At 46.5% G+C, this 23588-nt stretch overlaps 1 protein-coding gene across 3 annotated transcripts in view; it reads right to left on the bottom strand.

Moving 5' to 3' along the window:
* The window catches only part of SKI (SKI proto-oncogene), a 101442-nt gene extending 82842 nt beyond the window's left edge, over nucleotides 1-18600 (bottom strand). Inside the window, exons 1-2 of one of the 3 annotated variants that reach the window (XM_054175629.1) lie at nucleotides 17757-18600; nucleotides 16722-17643 (exon numbers count right to left, since the gene is read on the bottom strand). In XM_054175629.1, the coding sequence (XP_054031604.1) occupies nucleotides 16722-17633 (912 nt within the window). In that variant the 5' untranslated portion in view covers nucleotides 17634-17643; nucleotides 17757-18600. Of the gene's footprint in view, nucleotides 1-16721 lie in introns of all 3 variants that reach the window. The other 2 variants (XM_054175628.1, XM_054175630.1) reach the window with 2 other exon arrangements.
* Between the last annotated feature and the right edge of the window lie 4988 nt (nucleotides 18601-23588).

Here is a 23588-nt window from a genome sequence, read left to right as displayed (position 1 = left end):
AATTTATGGGCAGAGTGGGAAAAGCAGAGGGATACAGACAGACACAGAATACTTAAAGCAGGACTCAGAATGGAGACAAAGCTCCCCTTTCACCTCCTGCTGCTATTTACCATCTGGGATCCTGAAAAGGGGGTGATGGGGAGTTTTGTGATAGGTTTGGCAAGGGGCAGGACATTTAGGATTTTCTGTGTGTAACGAGGTCATGTGTCAGCGCCTTCGAAGCACATGGGAACACTACCCCAAAGAAGGTGCAACAAAAGGCTTGCCCTGGCTGAACTGGAAAGAAAATCTACTGAAAACTAGCCTGGCACCAAGGCAGGATCTTAATAAGGTTGATAACATATTTGAAGAATGTGCCTCCAGAACCTAGCTTGGAAAAGTACAGGAGGAAAAAAGAAGAAATTAACATCCAGTTCAAAAGGGCTGCTTGGTATTTTCACATCTTTGGAAGTGGGAAGATATTTAAAAGTAGACTAAAAGTCCTGCACCACAGCATTTACACTTCACCTGGAAAGCAAACAGGTGAAGTCACTCCATGTTTTGGGTTAACTTTGGCTTTCTTGATTCCCTTGTGTTGTGATTAGGAAGCAAGAGCTCAGCAGGCTTATGGAAAATGTGCTGCAGCTCTGCAGAGAAGGAGAGGTACTCTGTCCTACAGAATTCTTCCACATTTCCAGTAATATTATGGGCTGGAGTGGTGGTCATGTAGCAAGGACTGAAATGCTGAGTGCAAGAAATGCAGCATTTTTTAGTCTCTTTCTAGCAGAGCTCTGTTGCACAAAAGCCACTTTCAAAGCACTGCTCTGTGAAGTGAGGAGCTCTGCTTTGGGAAGGTTTCTTCTCTTTTCATAAAAAGAATTCTTAATAGGGTGAATTTCCCATCATATGGCACTACAGTCAATCTTCAAACAGGATCCTTTAATCAAAGGACCTGAAGGAAACATGAGCATCCTAGGCTGCTGCCCAGACTGGCTGTCTGCTGACTAAAGTGATTTTAGCAGCACTGCTACTGCAGACAGGAATCTGGGCAGTGAATTATTTCAAATCTGTGCTCTACAAGATGCACAAATGCCAGAACTAGAACAGAACCAGGGCAGTACTTCCTTAGCCAGGGGTCTCAGACTTCTGTGTGGTAGGAACCCTGTTTGCAAGTCTGGGAAGTGAAATTAAAGGCTCTGTGCTGTGGAAGACAAATGAGCAAAATGTCTAACTGTACTGAGGAAAAACAATCCAAAAGTGATGTCAGACCAAAAGAGCAGATCCTGTAAAACAAGCACTGGATAATGCTGGCAGATTTGCCTGGACAACATCATCACAGTGTCAGCCCTCCCCTCCTCACCTGCTTGCTGCCTAGAGGAGCAGAGGAGGCAGCTCCCTCCCTGAACTTTTACCTAAAATGCAACGTTTCAGAGAACACAACCGGGAGGGTCAGGGGAAGTTCTTGGTCCCAAACCAGCACTTTCCTAACCAAATGCTGCAGCACAGTGTGGTGCTTCATGGCTAAATATCCTACAGACCTTTCAAGAGCAATCACTCCTGTTTGTTCACCTGCTTTTCTAGTGGCATCCTGGCATTTGGCAATGTCAGGAGAGGGCACGGGAGTGAGGGAGAGAGAAATACCTACAGGCTAAGTGCCTGAAAGCAAGCCAGGTTGTTCTCTAGAGCCAGTTTGCCTGAATGACACCAGATGATAAACTCTGCTCTGCAGCTCCTATCTGGCTTTGCAGTAGCTGCTAACATAGGGATGAATACTATTTGCTGATGAAAATGGGTATCAAAACAGCAGGACTGCATCCAGTTACACCAGAAACTGTAATGTGTCAGGAATCTCAGCAGCTAGACCATCTGCTGTGCTGAGCCAGGGGAAGGGAGGGTCACATAGTCCTATCTGTCCTGGGATACATTCAAATGTGATTTGGGGTTATTAAGGGAGGAATTTATAGAAATTAATCTCATTTCCTTTGTCTCCCAGGGTTTTGCCTTAATTCTGCCATTCCCAGAGATTCTCACATTGGGGGCAGGGAGAAGAAGGAATCAAAGAGAGAAAAGGTGGAAGGGAAGAACCAACATTAACTGGAGTCTAGGATGTTTCAATTCAGACGGTCCTGGGCCGGCCCCTGGAGGGATCATTTTGAAGTCAAAGCATTTTTCTGGTGATTTCCCAATCTAAAGAACATACTTTTGAACAAAGTATTTCCTCAAAACAGTCCTCCTGCTTCGGTTATCAGTTTAGGAAAACAAAGCAGCCATCGATATAAAACTGAGAAGTAATAAAACATGAAGCTATAGCAATCAATAACCTGTCCTCCAGTCCCGATGTAGATGCAAGTGGTATGCATGGTGATCCAGCACTGGGTGGTACCACATCATTCCACAGAACATTTTCCCACCCTTGATGTTTTAAGAAATCCAGCACAAGGCCACAAGGCAGCACCATCCCAGTGCATCATTCCAAAGAGCAGGGGTGGCCTCCTGAGTATCACAGAATTCAGTGGTGCCCCCCTCACACACTCAGAGATCCCAAAGGAGAAGATGTAGAGCAGGTTGGGGTTTGTTTCACACAAGCACTGAAGTATCCTCGTTTGTACTGCGTTCCTTGCAGCCCTGCAGCCCCACTGACACAGCAACGCTCTGACATTCTGCAGTGGTGCAGGAGAGCAACTTCTCCAGACAGAAGCCAAAGCAACCCTTTACTATAATGCATGAGAACCACATTAGGCAGCTACACAGATACTCCTAGAACAGTGTCAGCTAGCTACAACAAACAACAAATCTGTGGCCTTTCACTCCACATTTTCAGTACAAAAATCCTCTTTTTAAATATATTGTTCTACTCCAAGTTGATAAAGAGAGTTTTGCTTTGTCGCCAACATTTTGCAAAGGGCTTTATAAAGAGGGCTGCACAGCAGCAGTACCAAGGTCAAATGCCCTGAGCAAAACTCAGGATGTGAAAATGGTAACCCCCCAAAATAATTAAATAAATAAAAACCCAAACTCACAGTTTTGATACTTCTGTGGGAAAAAAAAAGACATAGCAAATTTGCAACAAAACTGTTAAGTAATTAAGGCAAGACACTTCACACATGAACTTAAACTGCTAATTAAATCCCCCCTGCTTAATTGACTAGATTTGCATATCATTCAGTGAGGAATGGGACTGGCTTGGGCATTACAGCAGCATTATTTTTGTGTGCAGGAGGCAGCTACGTAAAATAAACTCTGGGTAACAAGAAGCAGCAATGACAGTTTCAGCGTGGAACAGACATTTTCAGCTGAGGTTTGCAGCGTTTCCCTGCTAAGAATATCAGAACATAACTGACTCCAACCAGTCACTCTTCCAAGAGCAGGATTCAGAACTACAGCCAGTGTTCTCTACGTGGTAACCATTCCTCTCCTTCAACCTGTGGTCACTGCTGTCTGCTCACATGCACAGCACTCAGTCACTCTCAAAAGCGGGTCTGCATGCAAGAGAATCCATCTCTGCTTTTAAAAACACACCAAATACCTTCATTTTAATAGCTGTAGGAGGAAAAAAAAGTATCAATGTCTGGCCCTCTCTGCCACTCAAAACTCTGCATCCATTTAAAGAAGAATTTAAGAAAATGTTCAGACCTGCAACAGAAAAAAATAAAATAAAATTCCTTTCCTCCAGGATCAGCTGCAGTCAAGGGAAACAGGGAGTGACCTGCCAGCTCCAGTGTGCATACATGACCTAGGATGAAACCAGGCTGTCAGAAGCCCTGCTCCCAGGATGGCAGAAGATGATGGAAGTGGATCAAGATTCCCCATGATGTAACACAGACTCAGTTTTGGGGTGGTTCAGACACTGTAGGAGGAGTCAATAGCTGCTCCCAGCTGGAAGGTTGATGCTAACACAACACTTCCTTTAAAAAAGGATGGGAAACAATTGTGTCTTCTAATATGCACAGTCCTCCAAACAGCAACATCAGCCTCATATTGTTTGTGCTGATACAGATGATGCTGGTGCCGCTTCCACCAATTACCACAGCCTTAAGCTCACTGTCAGTATCTGCTTTGAGCAATAAGACTGAGGAATAAAATGCTAAGAGCTGGGGGCTGCCTCTGCACTATGCATGAAAGGGAATTTAGAGCTGATCATTATTATGATATCTTTATTGAGACAAACACAAGCAAGTGTGTGGTAGGTTGTTTATACCTTAAATTGCTTTGTAATTGATCTGCTGACCTGCCCAGAAGAGGCAATGAAGACTGCAGACAACTGAGCACAGCTGCCCTCCGTACTTCGGGCGGTACAGAAACTTTCCCATCCGATTCTTGATGAACAATGCAAAAAGTGCTCTCAGCTGAAACGACTTTAGGTTAACATCAGGAAAGCTACTTTTTTTTTTTTCCCTATCCATTATCAGGCCAAGCAGGAGGAACCTTAACTGCAATCAAATTACACACAGCTAGTACTGATGGGAGCAACTGAAAAATCAGGGTCACTTTCACACACAGATCTCAGGGAGAAGAGAGCAGAGCTGATCTCACCGAGCTCCCGACTGTTGGGGAAGTTGACCTCACATGAGCTGATAGCACATTCTGCTCACACATATTGATAAGGAGAAATTCTTTCCCCTCAGCTTGTATCTTAAAGGAAAATAATAATAAAAATCTATCCTTTATCTCATTTTTAAAAGGTTCTGTAAGTCTCTGAAACATTAATATTCTCCCTAACAAAGCCAGCAGCTGCTCTGCCAGTCTGTGACATGGATGGTTTTGTTAAAAGGTTTTCATGTGTGGTTTGTTGGTTGTTTTTTTTTCAGTGCAGTGTGCTTTGCATATGAAACAGGACATTTCCCCACCCTCCACCCCCATTCCCTCCTAATCCAGAAGGGACCTTACTTCCTCCCTCTCAAACAAGCAGCTCATTCAGCAAAAGGGAAATCCCAAGATGCACTTGGGCAAGAAGCCCACAGAAGGAGCTTGGATAAAAAAATAACTAACAACCACCAACAAACCAAAAAACAAAAACACCACCCACCCCCAAAAAAACAGCTACCACAGCGTCCAAAACAGAAGGCAGAGGAGCAACTGAGATGGTCACTATGGACTTACTTCTGCAAACTGCTACTTTAGGACATGGATCTGCCATGCCAGTCATCTGAAGCCTTTTTCCAGGGTAGCAATTCAGTTCTGGCCCCACAGTAACAAAACCCACAGAACTGCAGCTCTCCCCTGCCAAACAGAAATTACAGAAAGCCTGGTTGGGAGACTCCATTACATGATTACCGAGGTAGAGGTAGTGGGGGGAGTTTGGGGCAACTCGATTGTTACTTTGCAATCATAATCTAAAGCAATCTGGTTTTAAACTGAAAAAAAAATAAAAATGAAGAGACCTTTTCTTACTTATGAAGCAGGAGCCTTGTGCCTCCCTAGTTCTCTTCCCTGAGACCTGATGGTCACTTTCTAACATCAAAACTGTCCACAGCAATTAACTCTGATGGCACAGGGGATTACGATTTTGAGGGAGGGAGTGAAAAAGTTCAGAAGGGAGGGGGAGGCCTAAGGAATAAGAGAGATTTTTTTGTTAAAGAAGCCACACTCACAAACCCACTAATACAGCAACTTCAGTGTAAGGGTTTCACATCTGTCAAGATGGGATCCAGCTGCTCCTGAAGGAGAACATGAATGAACGTCTCTCTTAGAAACGAAGCAATAGATAAAGTTTAGTGTAAAGCTACAGAGAATCAGGAAAAATGCACCAAAAAATCAGTCCAGCTAACAAGGGCAAATGTGAGACATGTTTAGAAACCTAAATTACAAAGTTGCATGTCAGTTCCTAAGAGCAGAATCAAAATGTAGACACTGACTTCTGGAGAACCTCCACAGAAATCCCAAGAGTTACTCTACATTTTACACCCCCAAGTGCTGTCCCCTCTGCTTGTTGGTTTCTAAAGACTGGGCTGTCCCCTGGTTCCTGGAATTAGAAGCTGCTGTCAGAAAACCCCCGAGTCAGTTGTGCAGCACAGGATGGAAACTACAGGTAGGACTGGAACCCATAGGCTGCTGTTACTCCTAATCTGGTTGAAATGTGAAGCCACAGCTCATCCTCTAGCTCACTCCCACTCTCCAGTGCACTGTGTCTGTGTTGCCTAACTGGGAAGGAGATGTGTAACATTTTTCATCCTGAGCCCTGAACGGCTAAAGTCAGGATAAAGGGAAGCGTGACGGGCTGTACAGATGCAAATGTCCCAAATGCCAAGACTAACATTTCTAAAACCTAATTCAACTCTTTCATTTCTTAGCTGCAGGCCGTTTACTGCCACTCCTTTTTTCACCCAAACAAAAGACGAAAGGGATGACTCAAAGCAACTTGAATTTCAAGCTAAAGCCACAAAGCGCTGAATGCCTCATCTTTAATACTAAACAGGTCTGCAGATGAGAGTCATTCCAGCCCCAGCACGGCTGTGCTGTTAGAAAAACGGCAAAAAAAAGACCGAATTTGCTTAAAAGACACATGGGTGAGTTAAACACTGCTGGGAAGAAGGACGCGACTCATATGGTAAATACAAGCAAATAGTAGCTGCAGCACTGCAAACTCCCTCCACACATTTCTTCCTCCAAATCACTAAGTTATCTTTCTTTATGTTATTCACACAATTTTATATAAAACCCCCATAAATTTAAAAAAAAACAAATAATTTTAAATAAATGTTAAGTTATATAATCATCATCACATAGTTATTTTTCCTTTACCATTCAGTAGCATTACACACACAGTCTTTGCTCTGAAACCAAGAGGGCTAAAGAAGGATCAATGAATCCCCTATAAAAAATTAGTTTCACATAAATACAATTCTAAAGATGAAGTTTTGAGGAAAGAAACTCCTCATTTGCTACACTCTGAGGCCAAGTCATCAGCACAGCAGTTCTGCCTGCTCACTGACCAGTGCAACAGTGCACTTCACACCACTTCCATCACTCTGCTGCTGAATATGGTGCAGAGATTGTTGGGTTTCACCTGCTTTGCAAGAAACAACACTGATGGGGCAAAATAAAAGGCAGAAAGACTAAAGCCGTGGATACCTTTGTGCTAGGATTCATCCTATGCCATGTTTCTTATTAGTGGATGAAAGGGAACTAGGAATTATCAATAATGGACCTCATGCTGTAGTCTGCACCCTTCAGCATCCCATTTACTGGTCCCAGCAGCTCTGCACCACTCCAAATCCACTGATTTCAAAGGAATATTTCTAAATCATACCAGCATGGGCGAGATAATTCACACCCACTGAATAAACTGAAACTGCTGGTGGGGAGTTAAGAATGGCAAAGTCTTTTTTTTTTTCCTCCCTCTTGAATGACACTCCATTATCTTTCATCTCAGCTCTCAGTTTCTCAGCTGTGGAAGGATGGTACTTTTAAGCATGCTTAACATAATTTAATGAGAAATTCTTAATGACGGAAGTGTAAATCTGAAATTCATTACATCAGCAAAGGTTACTGAAATCACAACACTCTGTAGCCCTGGTGGTGTCTAGCTTCTGCCTTTCTAGCCCATTGCTCTCTATCAAAGCAACAAAACTTACATATTTACAGCAGTAAAATAAACCTGAACAATCTTGAGGACTTCAGGCTTGGTTTTTCTTTTCTTTCTTTTTTTTTTTTTTAAAGACACCTGCCAGAAAACACAGGACCTGGACAAATGGAATATTTACAGAGGCTTTTTCAATTATTTAAAGTAGCTCTCTGCTTCTCATTGGTACCACTACAATCTCTGCCTCGGTAAGCAGCAGGATCCCCACGCACGCTGTATTTTTTAGTAGTCAGCAGAATTAATTTTGTTCGCTAGATCCTGACAACAGCCCCTACAAGCGTTATGTATGCAGTCCAAGATAGGCAGCACTCCAGTGTTACATAAAAATAGAAAGAAAATTACTATCATGATCCCATTTCTGCTCTCTGGAGTGCGTGGACAGCCCTGCAGTTCTGTGCAGCTTCCCCACCGACATTGAGAAGGGTCAGTGTGTGCCCAGGTCAGCTGCTCTCTTCGTTGAGGATTTCTTCACCATCACTATGTTCTGTTTAATGGTAATAAAGCAACAACTTCTTACCAAAGAAGAAAATCTGAAGGCTGAGAGAAAACAGGTGGCACCATTGCTGACTGCAGCAGCACCACTGGCACACAGCACTAACACAGACGTGCAGCAAAGATCCTGCAGCCCCCTGGGTGCCTGGCTGGTTCTGCTTGGGCATGACCATTTACATCCCCTAACACAGGTAATGTAGAAAGGGGAAAGGATAAGGAGCTTCATCAAAATGCAGGATATGACAGTGAAAGGAGATGAAATGCTTTTCTTCCAACCCTAACAGATGTTGTCCAATTAAGGATGCAAATAAATCACCCTCTGCATTGCGAGTCAGAAAACAGATACATAAAAGCTTTCTAAATACATTTCAGTTTAAACTTGCATAATTCTCCCAGTGGAGAAATCATCTTCAACTTATGTAATCCTTAAAAAGAGACATTATTGCATACAATTCTGTGCCACTAAGAAGGAAGACACATCTCTAGAAAAGAGGTGCACCCACACACAATTAATTATATGGGTGTGGAGGGAACAGAGGGGAAAAGCTGTAGCAGGGATGCAAAGACCAGAGGCTGCTGTTTCCACAGAGACTGAGCTGTAAGCAAGCTCAAGGGGCTGCTCCCCTTTCACCAGCCAGAACTGTCTGTTATACTTAACCCAGACTTCCGAACACTTGATATCCTGTCTGCTATTTCAATGCCCTTACTCAATGTTTCAGACAGACATTACACAAACTGGCTGGTGAAAAGGGTTGAGAAACCAAGAAGCAATCCAAGTCAATGACCTTATTCTATAAAGCGATACCAGTGCCTGAGCAGAGGATGAAAAACAAAGCACAGGGGTACATCTCTTCTGAACATATCACTGGAAAAGACAAGCACTGGGCTCTCAGTTTGTTAATGCTGCTGCTGGCTTTTGATCCTTAAAGCCTAAGCAGTTCTTGTGCTTCAGAGCAACCCCATCCTCGCACCAAAACATTCAAAAAGAAACAAACGGCAGAAAAACAAACCCCAAAGTCACATTTTCTACAAAGCGTGTGCAAAGGTAACTGTACATAAATCAATAGACAACAAAGCCAGAAACCAAGTTATTGATTAGCTCCTCTGCTGTTTATCTCCAGCATACAGAGTGATGCTGCAGTTTTTACATATACACAGAATCTCCATCCTCAAGTCTGTTTTCCCTGGCTTTTGAAATCAGACCGTTAAGCTAAGACTACTTAACATCGGTACGGGTGGCAGGACTGTCTCACTGAGCAGAATGTGACTATGCAGCTTATCAGGTGGTTTTAATATGCATCCACTGCTTGGAGAATTTTATGTGATAGCAACCAAACCATAGATGGAGGCAATGATAAGAGCTCCACACATGGGAATTCCCACCGGCTTCCAAAGGAGCTCTGTCCAAAAATACTGACAGGATCAGAGCTTGAATCTCTATCAGTGTTTTTGTTACCTCATCCAAAGGTCAGAGCAAAGAAGTAGCTGAGTGCAGAGGGGCCAAGCTCTACCAGCCAGCAGGCTTGCCCAACACTCACAAAACAAGCACACTCAAAAGAACTGCACCTGCACCCAATACACTTCTCAGGCCAAGTTTATGGTCCTTGAATTTGCATCAGAGGGAAAGGCTGGCCCTTAGCCAACATCAGATGTATTTCCTCATCAGAAAAAAAAACCAACTCATTGACAAATCTTAACAACAAAAAAAATCCCATCCTTTTAGGTATCTATCACAACTTTAAAACCCAGTCTTGAATGGAGTGACCTCCACACAAAACCCTTTCAGCCTGAAGGTAGCTCCCAGCTGCAGAAATTATTGTCCCACTCATTAAGATCCATCGGGATGGGAGCACCATCAAATGCCTGTGAGACTAGAACCTTGTTAAGAAGCAAAATGAAAATACTGCAGAACTGCAGGCTCTGCTCTCAGCTTCAGCACAACCCTCTAAGCGCCAGGTAAGGCAGCAAGCTCAGTAAAGCTGCTTTGTCTCAACATGGGCATTTTCTGGATCAGAATCTGTCCCTCTGTTCTGTGCCTGCAAGCCCTGCCAGTCAACACACAGGAAGAAGTCTGATACATACACAAGTCTTCTGTGGTTTGTGGGTGAACTGGTTCCAATTATGACGCCGGCTGATTGCTTGAGTGAGAACTGCAGAACCAGCCCCAAAGCCCCAAACCTTCCAATTAACCTCCTATGTTCCAGGAGATAGGGGAACAGGTAATTTTAGTAGGAATCACTGACAATGAAATGTCAAAGGCACACAAGGTGTAGGTGAGGAAGGGAAGGGACCAGAGCACATCTCAGAGCAACCTTGCTTCTCTATTTTCCAACAACACATACTGACTGTACAAGAGACAGAGGGGAAGGGCACTGAAGTGGTGCAGATGTATGAATGTGCATTACCCAGCCTCAGAAAACAAATGCAAACAAATTAGATATTATCTATTAAAATGTATCAATAAGACACAGGCTGTAATTGACAAATTTAAAACAAAACCACATATATTACTACATATTAAAGTAATGCTTCCTGTACATGAAGATCAATTTGAATTAAGTGCTCTATGGCCACTCAGCTAAAATAGATTAGCCCAGTAATTGACAGGATTCTATTGATAAATTATCTACAATCCCGAGTTACTTTTGTCTACGCCCTATTTTCTTTCCAAGAACCTCCAGCTGGATTTAGTGTCACTGCTCCAGGACAGTCCCCTCTAAGTAAGAGCTGCGGTGTCAAGATCAAAGTTTGGGCTTTTTTTTAAAGGAAAAAAAAGAAAATTAAATTTAAACATTTAGAAAATTAAACCCCCCCCCAAACAGGAGACTGAAGAATGTTCTGGGTCTAAGCACTGCACATATTGAGACACAACTCCTCGTGCGATGGTGAAGCAGTTTGGCCAGCTGAGCCAGCAATGTGAGTTCCAATCATCACTTATCACCAGTAACAGCCAGCCAGCCCACTCCTTACCCTAGTCAGTGCCACTCAAACTGGTAAGGACCTGTGGCAAAGCAACTTTGCCAACTCACAATAACAACAGACGAGTTTTCAGTAAGAAGGGACAACGCGTCTCTTGAGACACCCATATCTCGCTTGGGCTCAACCACCTGGATGCAGCCCCCAAGTACCCCCTGCTCTAGCAGTGCTGAGAGTCACAGAAGGTGTAGATAAGGTACAAGTGGCTGCCAGAATTTTCACTGCTGCATTGTCTAGACACGCTCGGAGCAGCCTCGTACAGACGCCTCCAGATGCTTTTACAACACGATCCAAACGCGCCTCTCAGCAAGTGAAAACACCCCCTCCTTGGTCAGTGCACCCAGCTAGAGATAACCACGGCCAGATCCTGGCAGGGAGACCAGGTGCTAGCTTCTCACACATCCCAAAACTAAACCCTGTTTACACGCATCTTCAAAGCCTGCTACGGTTCGGGCAGAACAGACGCCCAAGCCCAAAACCACAGCGATGGAGAGGCAAGCAAGGCAGCCCAGACAATGAAGGGAGAGGCAGATGTTTCACTATTTTAAGCAGTGATTTTCCAAACAAGAGATTGCATATAATTCCCTCCCTAATTCACCAGGCCTGAATTCAGGAACTCAGGAACTATTCTGGGGCAACAGAGAGCCACAGTTGACTCAATGTCATTAGATCATTATTTGCAGCATACTCTTTGTCTAACACACATGCACGTACCTGCTCCTTTGTTCTCGACCTACAACATCTATAAAACTGTTTGCACGCTTGGGAAGAAAATGCTGATGTCTGCTTAAACACTGACATCTCCTCAGGTGCACAGCACTTTGTTTATGTGTGGTATCAATTCAACTTCTGAGTCTGTACAAAGATACTGAACTGAACTACTGCTTCAAGACTCAGGACTTCAAAATTTTTACCGGAGAATCTCTGAAACAATTCGTGAACATCAGTTAAGAGAACAAATGACTTCATCACTCCACAGAAAAACACCTTGAAGCCTTCATTCTTAAGCAATGTTTTCCAAGAGTATCTATCAAACAGGTTCGTACCAAAAAGACTAAATCCACCCAGCAGTCTGAACACTGCTGCCTCTGAGCGAAACCAGAAGCTCTCTGCTATGCCCACCACAGGATAGATACTGTTAATAAATGAAGGTTAGCGGAGCCAGCAGGCAGAACTTGAGGATGCAGAAAGACACCACTCCAGCAGCCCTTCAGGTGGCCATTAAGTGCAGCACAGCACCCTGAAGCCCACAGCTACTCCACAGCTCAGCCAGAACTGTGTTATTTCACCTTCAGCAATTTCTGTCCTTTGATTTGGCTGCACACTTGACCTGGCTAAACCTCACTCCAGCTGAGAGCCCTGCGTGTTGTGGCAGCACTGGCTTGGTAGGCATTGTGAAATAAAGTGGGAGGCCTTACGTGCTCATTTGTGTGTCAGTACCCAGAATGATGCTTCTAGCTTCCAGCTACTTCATAGAAGTGCTGCTGGGACTTGAACCGTGGGAACACTGCAGTGCTGGCGTGTGTGGGTGTGTTCACACGTGTGCAAGGAAGGCGCTCGCCTTCTCCCCGTGTCTGAGCACAGCTCTGCTCGGAGCACAGATGTCTGGCACACAGGTAGGAAACAGGAACACGCTGTCAAACCCTGCTGGGCTCGCTGTTTAGAAAAGAAAAAAGGACTGGAAAGAGTCAGAGTCAAACCCACCCTCCTTCACTGGGGAAGAGCAGCCAACAGAGCCTTCAGGCCTGCTTTCTGAACTAATGCAGTCCCAGTGAAGGCACACTGATGTTAAAGAAGAGCTGTCTGTCACACAGGGGTGGAAAGAGAGAATGAGACACACACCAAGGCCCTATCTACACCAAGTGAACACTCAGCATGCACCTGCCACTGAGATCAAGAAAAAGGCTTTAGCACTAATGAGGGATTTCTGGGACCCTGTTTTGCAACCCCTTCAGGTTATTTACATCTTAAACTTTTAGAAATAGCCCAGAATGTAATGGTTGTGCTCCCTGCCAGTGATGGCAGATGAAATGAGAGAGGCAGGCAGGGAAATGGGACACCCACTCAAGCAAAACCCCTGTTGGTGACTCTGAAAGACCAGAGAAGAAAACTGAGCAGGAAAAAGCCTGCATGAGTATGGAAGAAGACCCACACAGAAAACCCAGTCAAGGACACAAAGGAAAATGGAAAAGTTAACATATGGCTCAAGGAAAGAAAGAGCTTTGTGAAGTGGCAGAAAAGTGAAGGAGCTTATGGGAGATCAATCACTTATCCAATAATGAATATGGAGCAAAAAAAATCAGAAATTGGTAAAGATTGATTGATTTCATTGATAGAAATCAATACAATTATTTGAAGTTTAGAAGCACATAAGGGAAGAGGCTGAGGCCTCTACAGTCCCTGCTCTGGTGGGGCTCCAGCTATCACAACTCCCTCCAGTTTTTGGTTAAGACCCTTTGTTGACTTCATACAGGTCTAGACAAAAGCTTTTTCTACAAGTGGCAAGACCAGAAAGCATGCATCTTGTTCAACCCACCATGCTGACTGAGACAATACATCTGCATCTCTCCATATGGCCAGATAGAAATGCACAGTGGATACTTGAAGCATACAGAAATACACCTTGGGAGTGAGATAGCCAGACAGCGCTATGCCTTGTCACAATGCCTTACAACCACACCAAGGTAAAAAGGAGGAAAAATAAAAGAGAAAAGAAAAGACAGGAAAAATCAGGCAGTTTTGTCAGTACACTGAATCTGCAACAGGGGCTTGTGCCAACCCAGCTCCTCCATTTAAGTGAGATCCTTAAAAGGCAGAGCTGTGCTGGCAGAGATCTGCATACCTCATCACACAAACCTCATGAAGACACACAGAAAGGTCCAAAACCTCACTGCTTCTTTAACAGCCATAAAAATGGCCATAAGCATCCCAGGCTACCACCATACTAGCAGAGCCCCAGGGAAAACAACACACAAAGCAACGTGTACAGACACACACGTACACAAATAAATTGGGAAACTGAAAAGCCCACTCTTGAAAGTGGGAGACCAAATATCTGACACAGCAGATCGTGGCACGCAACACACACAAACACCCCTGTATAAAACAGAACAAAGCCACGCAGAGATCTACATCAAAAAGGAAGCCCACCACAAAGACACATATGCTTCACCCTTTCATCCAGAGACAGACAGACACAGCCCAACACACACAAAACCCACACAGACTGTCAGCAATTAACACAAATGCACACAGGCAGACACGGACAGGCCTTTCATTTCCTTACTAGGCATCTAAACTTTACTCCAATACTACTTGCCCCTGGCCACAGTCTACCAATCTTGGAGCCTGATTAAATCTCTCCGTAATTATCTGCGCACACTGCTAGAGCACAAATGACCTTAGCAGATGATATCCGTTGGCTAAGCCCAATGGAAAAAGACCTCAGGAAAAGGAAGGATAAGCGTGCAGAACTCTGCCAGCACTGTCAGAGTCTCCTCAAGACTGTGCCCCATTAACAGGACAGCCATGGAGGCAGCTCAAAAGCCTGGAAACTTAAGCCCAGTTCTGCATAGGCTGCATGACAAAGCATTCTTTCCCCCTGCCCCATCCTCCGAGCACACAATTACCACTCTGTTCTCCCCCACCAAACTCCTTCTCACCTCCCAAGTGAACCCATGCAGGAGATTTCACACTTTCTGAAGAGGGATTTTTGGCAGAATTTTCTGAGAAATCGATGGCCACGACCTCCAGACAGAGTTTTTGATGCCCACTATTACATATCTTGAATTCACCAGAAATGCTGCATGCAGGTACTGGAGGATGGGGGGCAAAGTGCTTGCCAAGCTCTGAGCTAGGACCTGTGAAAGGGTCACCAAAACAATAAGGCAAAGCCAAGATTTAGTCATCTTGTTTTCCACCTGCAACTTCACCTAGGGCGTTGGATACATCATACAACCGAAGAGAATGCCCCAACAGCACGCTCATTTTCACTGAGCTCTGCAGGTACCCAAGCTAGGGACACAGCACCTCTCCGGAGCAAGAAAGGGAAGATTTCTTAGTTTTGCTTCCCAAATGAAGCATGCCTTGGAAAATTCATTTCCCAACATGAAAAATGCCTCCACTTTCAGAGGCGTATTCTCCTCTCACAGACATTCATCTCCATCTATCCCACCATTCCATCTTAGCACATGACTGACGGAGAATAGACAAGCCATTAAAAACACATCCACCTCCAACCACGGAGATAATGTGGCTCATTACAGCCTAGCTTTGTCACAGCGGTTCTGACACTCAGGCGGGAGGAAAAGGAGGGGTGAAGACAGGGACTGAAACGGGGGCTAAACACAAGACCAGGAGAGAAACTGGAACTTGAACGACTGCGACTCTACTGCTTCACCAAAAATCAGAGGCCAGGCAAGTGGGTTAACCAGGCCTCTTGGCCAAGCAGTAGCAATTACTGCATTGTCTGCGCTGGATATTTTAAAACCCCTGGAGTCTGTTAGGGTATTTTTGTTGTGGGGTTTTTTTTTCATAAACAAAGGCTCTGAGCGTGCGTCTGTCCCCTTAAACAGGTATTTGTAAGTTACTTAAGAATTGTACTGAACATTCTCAGTCTTGGAGGTTTGTCATTGCCCTGCCGCTCCAGGCATACAAACCCAAGGAAAAGCAGAAGCCAACCAACAAACCTGCAGCGTAAAACTCGGTAGGCAAGAGACTGCTTTAACATTATGCTGGGGGGGGGGGTAAGAATCGGGAAGGGAATTGCTCATGCCACAGCCCATCGCTCCACGGCCAGCTAAACCAGACACCCTGGTGTCTGCAAGGAGTCCTCCAGGCCCTGTGGCACTGCTGCCCATTGCTCAGGACTGGTGCCAGATGCCAAGGCAGCTTCCCACCCACACACCAGGGATTCTGGGATCTAAAGGCAGCTCAGACTGAAAGAAAAACAAAAGGCACCTAAAAAAATGTGCTGGAGCTGTCTGGCTCGGCACGGCGTGACATACCTTAAGAACTGCCGCAGCTGGCCCTAGACAGATTCATTTACTGAATGTACACATAATCCAATATACAAAAGCCTGTCTGCTGGGGAGATTCAGACTCCACAGGGATACTCCATAAGCAGCGACTTCTCCATTCACGCTCCGCACACTCGATCTCAACACCAGTAACCTGCATTTCTGTCAGGATCTTTTCTTAGCAGCCACATTTTATCTCAATACAAGCGTTTAGACAATTTACCCCCCACTTCCATCTGCAGCTGATCAGAAGAATGCACATATTTGAGCCTGAAGCCATCAGTTAGCTGCTATTTTTATCTGGCTTCTTGTCCTGACCCCCTAAGTGAAGCTCTGAAGACCCGAAATCACATAATTCCTGCTGGAGTCTGGGGCAGTCTGATGGGTTTCAAAGATCAGGCTCCGCGCATAGGAAGACATGCAAACACACAGAGGGCATTTAAACAAACTCCAAGCACCGTATTCGGAACACAAGCAGAGGGAAAGAAAAGGTGTCATCTCGGCTACATTAACACACACGTGGTGAGAATTAAGAACACGATTAGACTGCTAAATGACTCAAAGGAAAAGCAGCTGCTAACAAATTCGGTCTCTCAGTGAATGGCACCGAAATTAGAGAACATTCCTTTTCTCTATCTCCCCCCACCCTCTTTAAAATTAAAGGCATCACTTACCCTGGGGGCTTTCCTCTTGTATTTGTTGTTATAGTCAAATTTTTCTTTCATTTCATCTAAGAGCTGGCCCAGTCTAGCTTTCTCCTCTTTCCCAGTGTAATCCTGGCTGAGGAGGATATAGGATCTCCAGTTTGCAGAGTCAAAGCCCCAGTGGCAAGTCCTGTTTTCCAGGGATTTGTGAGAGTGGACCACAAATTTGTGAGGTGGGTACATAAGCCTGCAGTCCAAGCACTGGATGCAGGCTGCGCTAGGGTTACTGTAAAGCTCTGGCACCAAGAGTCCCTTACACTTCCCAAAGCACTCATGATACACCTTGAAGCTCTTCTCTGTGAGCTCCAGCTCAATCGTGCTAGAGAATTCCTTCTTGCAGTGGGGAGGATAGGTGCCACCATAAAGCAAGGCGTTACAAAGCCTCTCAGCATCAGTTTTAGTGATGAGCCCGCAGGAAGGAGCGGAGAAGGGCAGGATGCCCATGACTTTGAGGATTTCCAGCTGGTCAGCAGTGCATCTGGAGCAGTAAATATGTAGCTCATCACACACCGAATTAATCTGCTGCAGGGAGAAGTCCCTGAGCACCGAGTTCAGGATCTGGGGCAAGCAAAGCCGCTTTTCTCCACCCACCACGAAGCAGGAGATGGTTTCCCCTTCCAGGATGGTCTCGCACCTCTCAGTGGATCTGTCCGAGGGCATGAAGAAGGGACCAGGCATCACCGGAGGAGGCTGGATAGGGGGCAGATGCAGTACAGGTTCTGCTGGGTCTTTGCCATTGTCTTTCTTGTACATCTCCTGTGCCCATCGTGCTGAGAAAGCAGCAGGGCCACCCAGGGAGCTCATAGAGCTCAGATGAAACTGTTCCAAGGTCTTCTGCAGTCCTGGATGAGGCTGGAAGCTGCTTCTACTTACAGTCTCCATTTTTTAGTTTCTATTCCCAAAACAAACAACAAAAATCCCCAGTTATCTTCCACCCTGGTACAAATCCACTTAAGGGATTTTTTTAAAAAGAAAAAAAAATACAAACAAAATGAAACAACCCACCCTGGTGGTTTTTTGTTGCTTTTGGGTTTTGTTGTTGGGTTTTTTTCCTCCCTCCTTCCCACTCAGGTTTAACAATCCACTAGCGAATGGGAAATAAATCCTTTTGTATGCGTGTCTCTCTTCTTTTCTCTTCGTTCCTTACAATCTCAAACCCTCCAAGTCTCCAAGCTGCCCCGATGGAGCAGAGAGTCACGGCAAAAAGAGGTCTTCATCCGAGCACTCACCCCCTCAGCCAACCCCCCAGGCAAACCAATCCCGCCTCCCACACCTCCACCACACACACTCACTCACTCACACTCACACACACACACGCCACCCACGGAAACACAAAAAGTCTGTGCCACGCTCCGAGCACCCGCGGCTCAAATATGTTCTGGCGGCTGCTGCTTCTCTGCAGTAATCACCCTTCTGTCCATATCCACCGAAAGGAAGGCGCGGGGGCGGAAAGTAAAAAAGCAGGAGGAAGAAAGCTTGGTCTGTAGAAGGGAACAACGCAGAAGAAAAGGCCCAAATCTCTGGCACTTCCAAAACGGCGCGGGGGGCTTCGGCCGGGCGATAAGCAGGCTCCCTTCCCCCTCGTGGTCCCTCAGCTTGATCTGGGAGGTCTCTCGGTTCGCCTTTCTTCCCTTATTTCTCTCGGTCTTCTCGGCGTGCCGTGGGGAGCCGCGGTAACAGAGCGCACATCCTCCCAGCTCCTCTTTCCAGCAGAGACTGAGAGTGCCTGAGAGCTGAGCTAATGCAGGCTGGCTCAGCCTCCCTCACTCCTCCTCCTCCTCCCCCCCTCTGTTTGTTGGTGTCTGCCTCAGTCATTGAATCCCAGCCAAGAATGTGACCAACTCCCCAGGCCGGGCTCTTCCAGGAACAGCGGCCGCCTCCCCCCTCGGCTCTGCGCGGAGGCTCTGCACAGGCCGGCGGCGCCGGGGAGGGAGGAGGGAGGGAGCGAAAACTGCTGGGTTCACGGACTGCCGCGCCGCCGAGGAGGGGCGGTAGGGCGAGGGCTCTTTCCTCTCGCCGCTTTCTTTCTGGACAGCGGGAAAAGGGAGCGGGTGGAACGCCTCTGCCTCGCACCCGCACGCACGCAAAGTGCACCGCAAAAAACCTGCCCGCCGCAAAACCTGCCTCGGTTCAACTTTGAGCACACGCCCCTCTCTGAGCAGCGATCGCAGGCGTGCAAACACGATTTATCGCCCGAAACTGCACATCCTCGGCTGGGCAAGGTGGCGATCGGCGCAGCGAGCTCGCCCGGCGCTCCGTGCTGCCTGCCCTGCCTCGGCACACGTCACACGCCCAGCTCACAGCCGACGCCTGTGCGCGCGTAACACGTGGAAGGTGCACAGCAGACAGGCGTGCGAGAGGTTGGTGAGGCACCAAAGCCCCGCTGAGGCACCAAAGCCCCGCTGAGGCAGTGACGCAGTCGGGCAAGAGAGCACCCGCCTGTCGCGAACGCTGCGAGCCGATGGCTCCGCTTCGACCCAGGGCGACGGCGAGCGCCGGCCGGCCGGGCGGGCACACGGACCGCGCGGCGCCAGACAGCCAGAAGCGAGCGCCCTCTGCCGATCGAGCGCGCCCTGGCGGCCCGCCGGAGTCGCCGGTACGGGCCCCGGCCCGGCCCGCAGGAGTCGCCGGTACCGGGCCGGCGCACCCGCGAGCGGCCGGGCAGAGCGGCGGGCGTCCCGCTGGCACCCACTGCACACCGACGCGGAGCAGCGGCGCGGCTTATTCCCATTTTTCATTCAGATGGGGACCCTGTGCTCTCCAGGGACAGACAGATCGTGTCCCAGGAACACCGCAAGGTCTAGGGTGATTCTTAGGGGTTCCGCAAGCCCTCTCAGAGCAAAGGAAGGAGGCGTCAGAGCTGCAGAAGGGCGCTGATCGTGCAACTAACGCAGCGCTTCTCCATAGAAGAACCTACTTTCACATACCCAACTTGGACATCAAGCCAAAGGGGAGATCAGAGGAGGCAAGAACCAAGTCCAAGTCATCAATTGTGTCTTCATGTGCTGAGAACAGACACTTGGAGACCCTTTACTAAACTTCCTTTAGTCTAGAAAACTAGTGGTAGGGGAAAGTATCCTTCACGTTTCTGTTGATACAATGTTTTGCACATGAAGCTAATGACCCGCCAGCAGAATTTTTTGATACTACCTCCAGACCAAGGTCTGAAGATGCGATCTAACAATCCAGAACAGACAGTCCTTGCTGATTCCTGGTGCTAAAGAGGTTACCACATCCAGAGGAGGCAGGGCAGTTCTTCACTGGGTAAGAGGGGTATCAGAAAGAACTACTTTCAATAACATTCTTAAGAAAGTGCGTATGGCACTGGTCGATAACACGAAGGACATCTGTGACGTTCCTTCCATGCCATCATTCTCCAGTGGAGAAGCTCCTGCTGCTAGAAGCTGGATATTTTTGTGCTTCCCTCTCCTTCACCCCTTAGAGAGGAGGGACAGTAACTGCAGTTTAAGAGGTGCCATTTCCCCTCTTTTATACAAGTGAAGCACTGGAGCGTGCAACAGATGGTTTATGGGTGGAATTCATAAACGTAATTCCTGAAGCTGAGGGGACTACCAAAAAGACAGGAAGGATGGTCTTGTGGTTAAGACAGAAAACTCAGGACATCTGGGGTCTATTCCCAGATCTCCCACAGACTTCCTGTTGCCTTGGGCATGTTGTTTAGTCTCCCTGTGCCTCAGTTTCTGTACCTGCGGTATCCAGATGGTGACCAACTTGAGTGGCAGCTGCTGAAGCAAAATTCATGGCGGGACAGAAACCAACTTTCAATTCCTGCAGTAACAATACAGTAAAACTTCCATTTCTTTACATCCCACAGGCTCTATAGAACTAAACAGCAGCAGGGCAGGAGAAGGGGAAGTGACAAGAGCTGTCATCTGGGATTAAGGTGGCAGTGGCTTCTGAAGCCTCTGTCTCCTCTGATGAGGGACTGAGTGCTGCACATCTTAAAACCATATTCATCTTTCCCCCAGTAACTGTTTGTCTTGCTCCAGTTCCAAAGCCCTCTGGCTGGAGAAAGGAGAGGGGAAAAATATCTCAGAGGAAGGGCCCTAACACCACAGTGTTTTTCTCACTCTCTTCCTCTTCTCCTCCCCCTCTCCATTGGCTTCAAGGCCAACAGCTCCTGGAACACAAACACTCTTGTAAACTTCTGAACCACACAGCCCTATGGTGGGTGGGTGTTTGCTCCCTGCCTGCCAGTTCCAATCCACCCACAGATTCCAAAGGCCCAGAACAAAAAGCAGACTCCATTTTCCATATTTAACAGGCAATGCATTTCCTTCCCCATCACCTTAATTTGCAGAACTCGGTGCCTCTCACAAGCATTGTGTCCTACCTTCCACACCTTCCCCAAGCAGGGGCTGTCATGTTTGTGTGTACGGCACAAAAAGCACGTTCTGAACAGATTCACCCCAGTCCCACTCTGGTTTTAGAGGCCTGCTCAGTCAGGAGGAACTGGGGACTGTGCTCTATATTGCAGCTATTTGACACAAGGTTTGGGAAGAGCCGGTTGTGAAGAAGGAAAGCTAGCTGAAACCCGAAAGCTTGGGTGCAAATGTGACACACCAAAATTCCTGCTGCAGCTCACATTAGACAGGAAGTTCTTTGTACCAGCAAACATCTAGTTTGTCCCTCTTTATACTCTACATATTTCTTTCTAATTGTCACATTCTGGTACTGAAGTAACAATTTCCAACTGCCAAGGGTATTTCCTTCTCTCCTTTCCTTTAAAGTCTTTTTAGTCTGTAAAGGTCATTGCTTTCATTGGTCATTTCCCTAACAGTGGAACTGAGGGTTGCTGAACTATCCAGAACCTGCAGCAGTCCCCTGGCTGGGAGTCCTATGGTATTTACCACCTATCAAGTCCTACCACTTGCTGGGTGAGCTTTGGGAGGCTGCAGTCTTGAACATGTGCCAGCTTGACTCTGCACACAGTCTTCCACAGTTTGAGAGGAAGTCAAGAACAAGAGGATAAACTAGGTAGGGGGGAAAAAGCCACAATGACAGAATTTGGGAATGCTGGAAAGATACTCCGAGGTATATGCACCAAGCAGGCACAGGTAAACCAGAAGAGATCTTATCTTATTCCTTTCAGCATCCATGGCCTGGACACAGATGATTAAAGAACCTTTCTCTAGAGTGCTGCTCCTCTGCAGGGTCTTGCCTCTCTTTTCTCTGCAGAACAGACTGCTCTTTCCAGTGATGGCAGCCACCACTAAGAAAAGATTGCCATGAAGTCAGAAATCATTCTTATTTTCTTACTCCATGTCAAATTCTGGGTTCCTGTCCAGCTCAGCTCCCTTGGCTATCTTCTTCTAGATCTTTTCCTTCTTTCCAAAGTACAGACCCCCTTGATCAACATACATCTCCTATTCCTCTCTATTCTGATCCTCAGAGGATAATCATCTAGGAAACGATTTGGCCTTTAAGCTCAGGTTACAGCAAGGGCCGCTTTGTGCCCCAGAAGTGCCCAGAGCAACTCTCAGCAAACACAACTCAGCAGGCTGCTCAGAACAAAAGCTGTCTGACTCTAGTGAGCCTCAGAACTGGCTTGGATCACTGCAGTTTGCTGAATGGGCATACATCCCTGATTGCTGAAAACATGACCTGCTCTCACACCTGAAATTCACATTTACAGTGCAAGAAATCTTCAGGCATCCCAGGAAATCTAGGAGGTGAGGGGTTGTGAAAAGCACATGAAAGATCTCTCCATCTCTCCGAATTTTTTCATCCCAGGTTGCCTGGTATGTTGCTCAGGGCTGCCCCTCCCACCCACACACTCTGTACCTACATGCCCCAGTGGACGCTGCCAAACACCTCATTATAAAAGACATGTTTTCTACTGCCAGGGAGAAAACTAATTTACTGGAAAAAAAGGCAGGGAGAGGAATACAAGCTGGAACTCCTGGGATGCCCTACAGACTGGTCCTGTTAGGTGACTCTGGGCTGTCCAGACTGTTGTCATTTGTAATTAATACAAAATCTTTAATTCTTCAGCCTGTTCAGCAATATGCAAACAAGGCACAGCATTCACAGCCAGTAGGGGAAGGGTAGGAAAACCAAGCCAAAGTCTCGCCCCTGTAAAAAGAGCAACTGGATTGTTACTATCCACCCTCAGCATTCCCTCTTAACACGGTTCTTATGCAGGCTATTACCAAAAAGCCATTGTCACCACTCTAGGGAAGGAAAAGCAACATATTAAAGACAAAGTTAAACCTAAAAGTTAAGGAAAGCATCTCCCCTAGCAGGCCTTACAGCTGTCTAGTGTGTCCCAAAGCAATCCGTATCAAAGGAAATGAGTGTGCCAACCTTGCACTACAGGAGTTACTGATTAGCCAAACCCCAGCTTTGAGCTTCACCAAAACAAAGTGGGTTAACTCCCCTCCCTTGCCCTCCCACACACACTCTATCATGCAGAGAAGCTGTGGGAATACTGATTTGATCTGCTGCAGCTGCTGTGGTGAGTAAAAGGGCAACAGAACTGGGCTCTACAGCTAGCGTGTATCAACTTGCGTGAGGGTAGGATTAATGCTGCCTCATTTCCATTCCACCTGAAACCCATCTGCAGCTTGAAGGCCAAACATTCCCCTCCTCAATAGCCTCTCACAGACTCCAAGGAATTCACCTATCCTTCCTGTAATCTCTTCCATCTTTGAGATACCAAAGCACTACAGTATTTTGCAAATAACATTGATATGTTTAATTGCACCTTTGCTAGAAAGACTCTCTAAGACCTTATCTGCTACTTGGGTTATCACTGAGGCTTCTGATTCTCTTCTCTCATGTTCTTTGCTGCACAGGTTACAACAGTTTCACATC

The sequence above is a fragment of the Dryobates pubescens genome, chromosome 33, assembly GCF_014839835.1.
Source record: "Dryobates pubescens isolate bDryPub1 chromosome 33, bDryPub1.pri, whole genome shotgun sequence".
NCBI classification, from domain to species: domain Eukaryota; kingdom Metazoa; phylum Chordata; class Aves; order Piciformes; family Picidae; genus Dryobates; species Dryobates pubescens.
The sequence above is the reverse complement of the archived record's forward strand: the minus strand, read 5'-3'. Positions and strand labels throughout refer to the sequence as shown.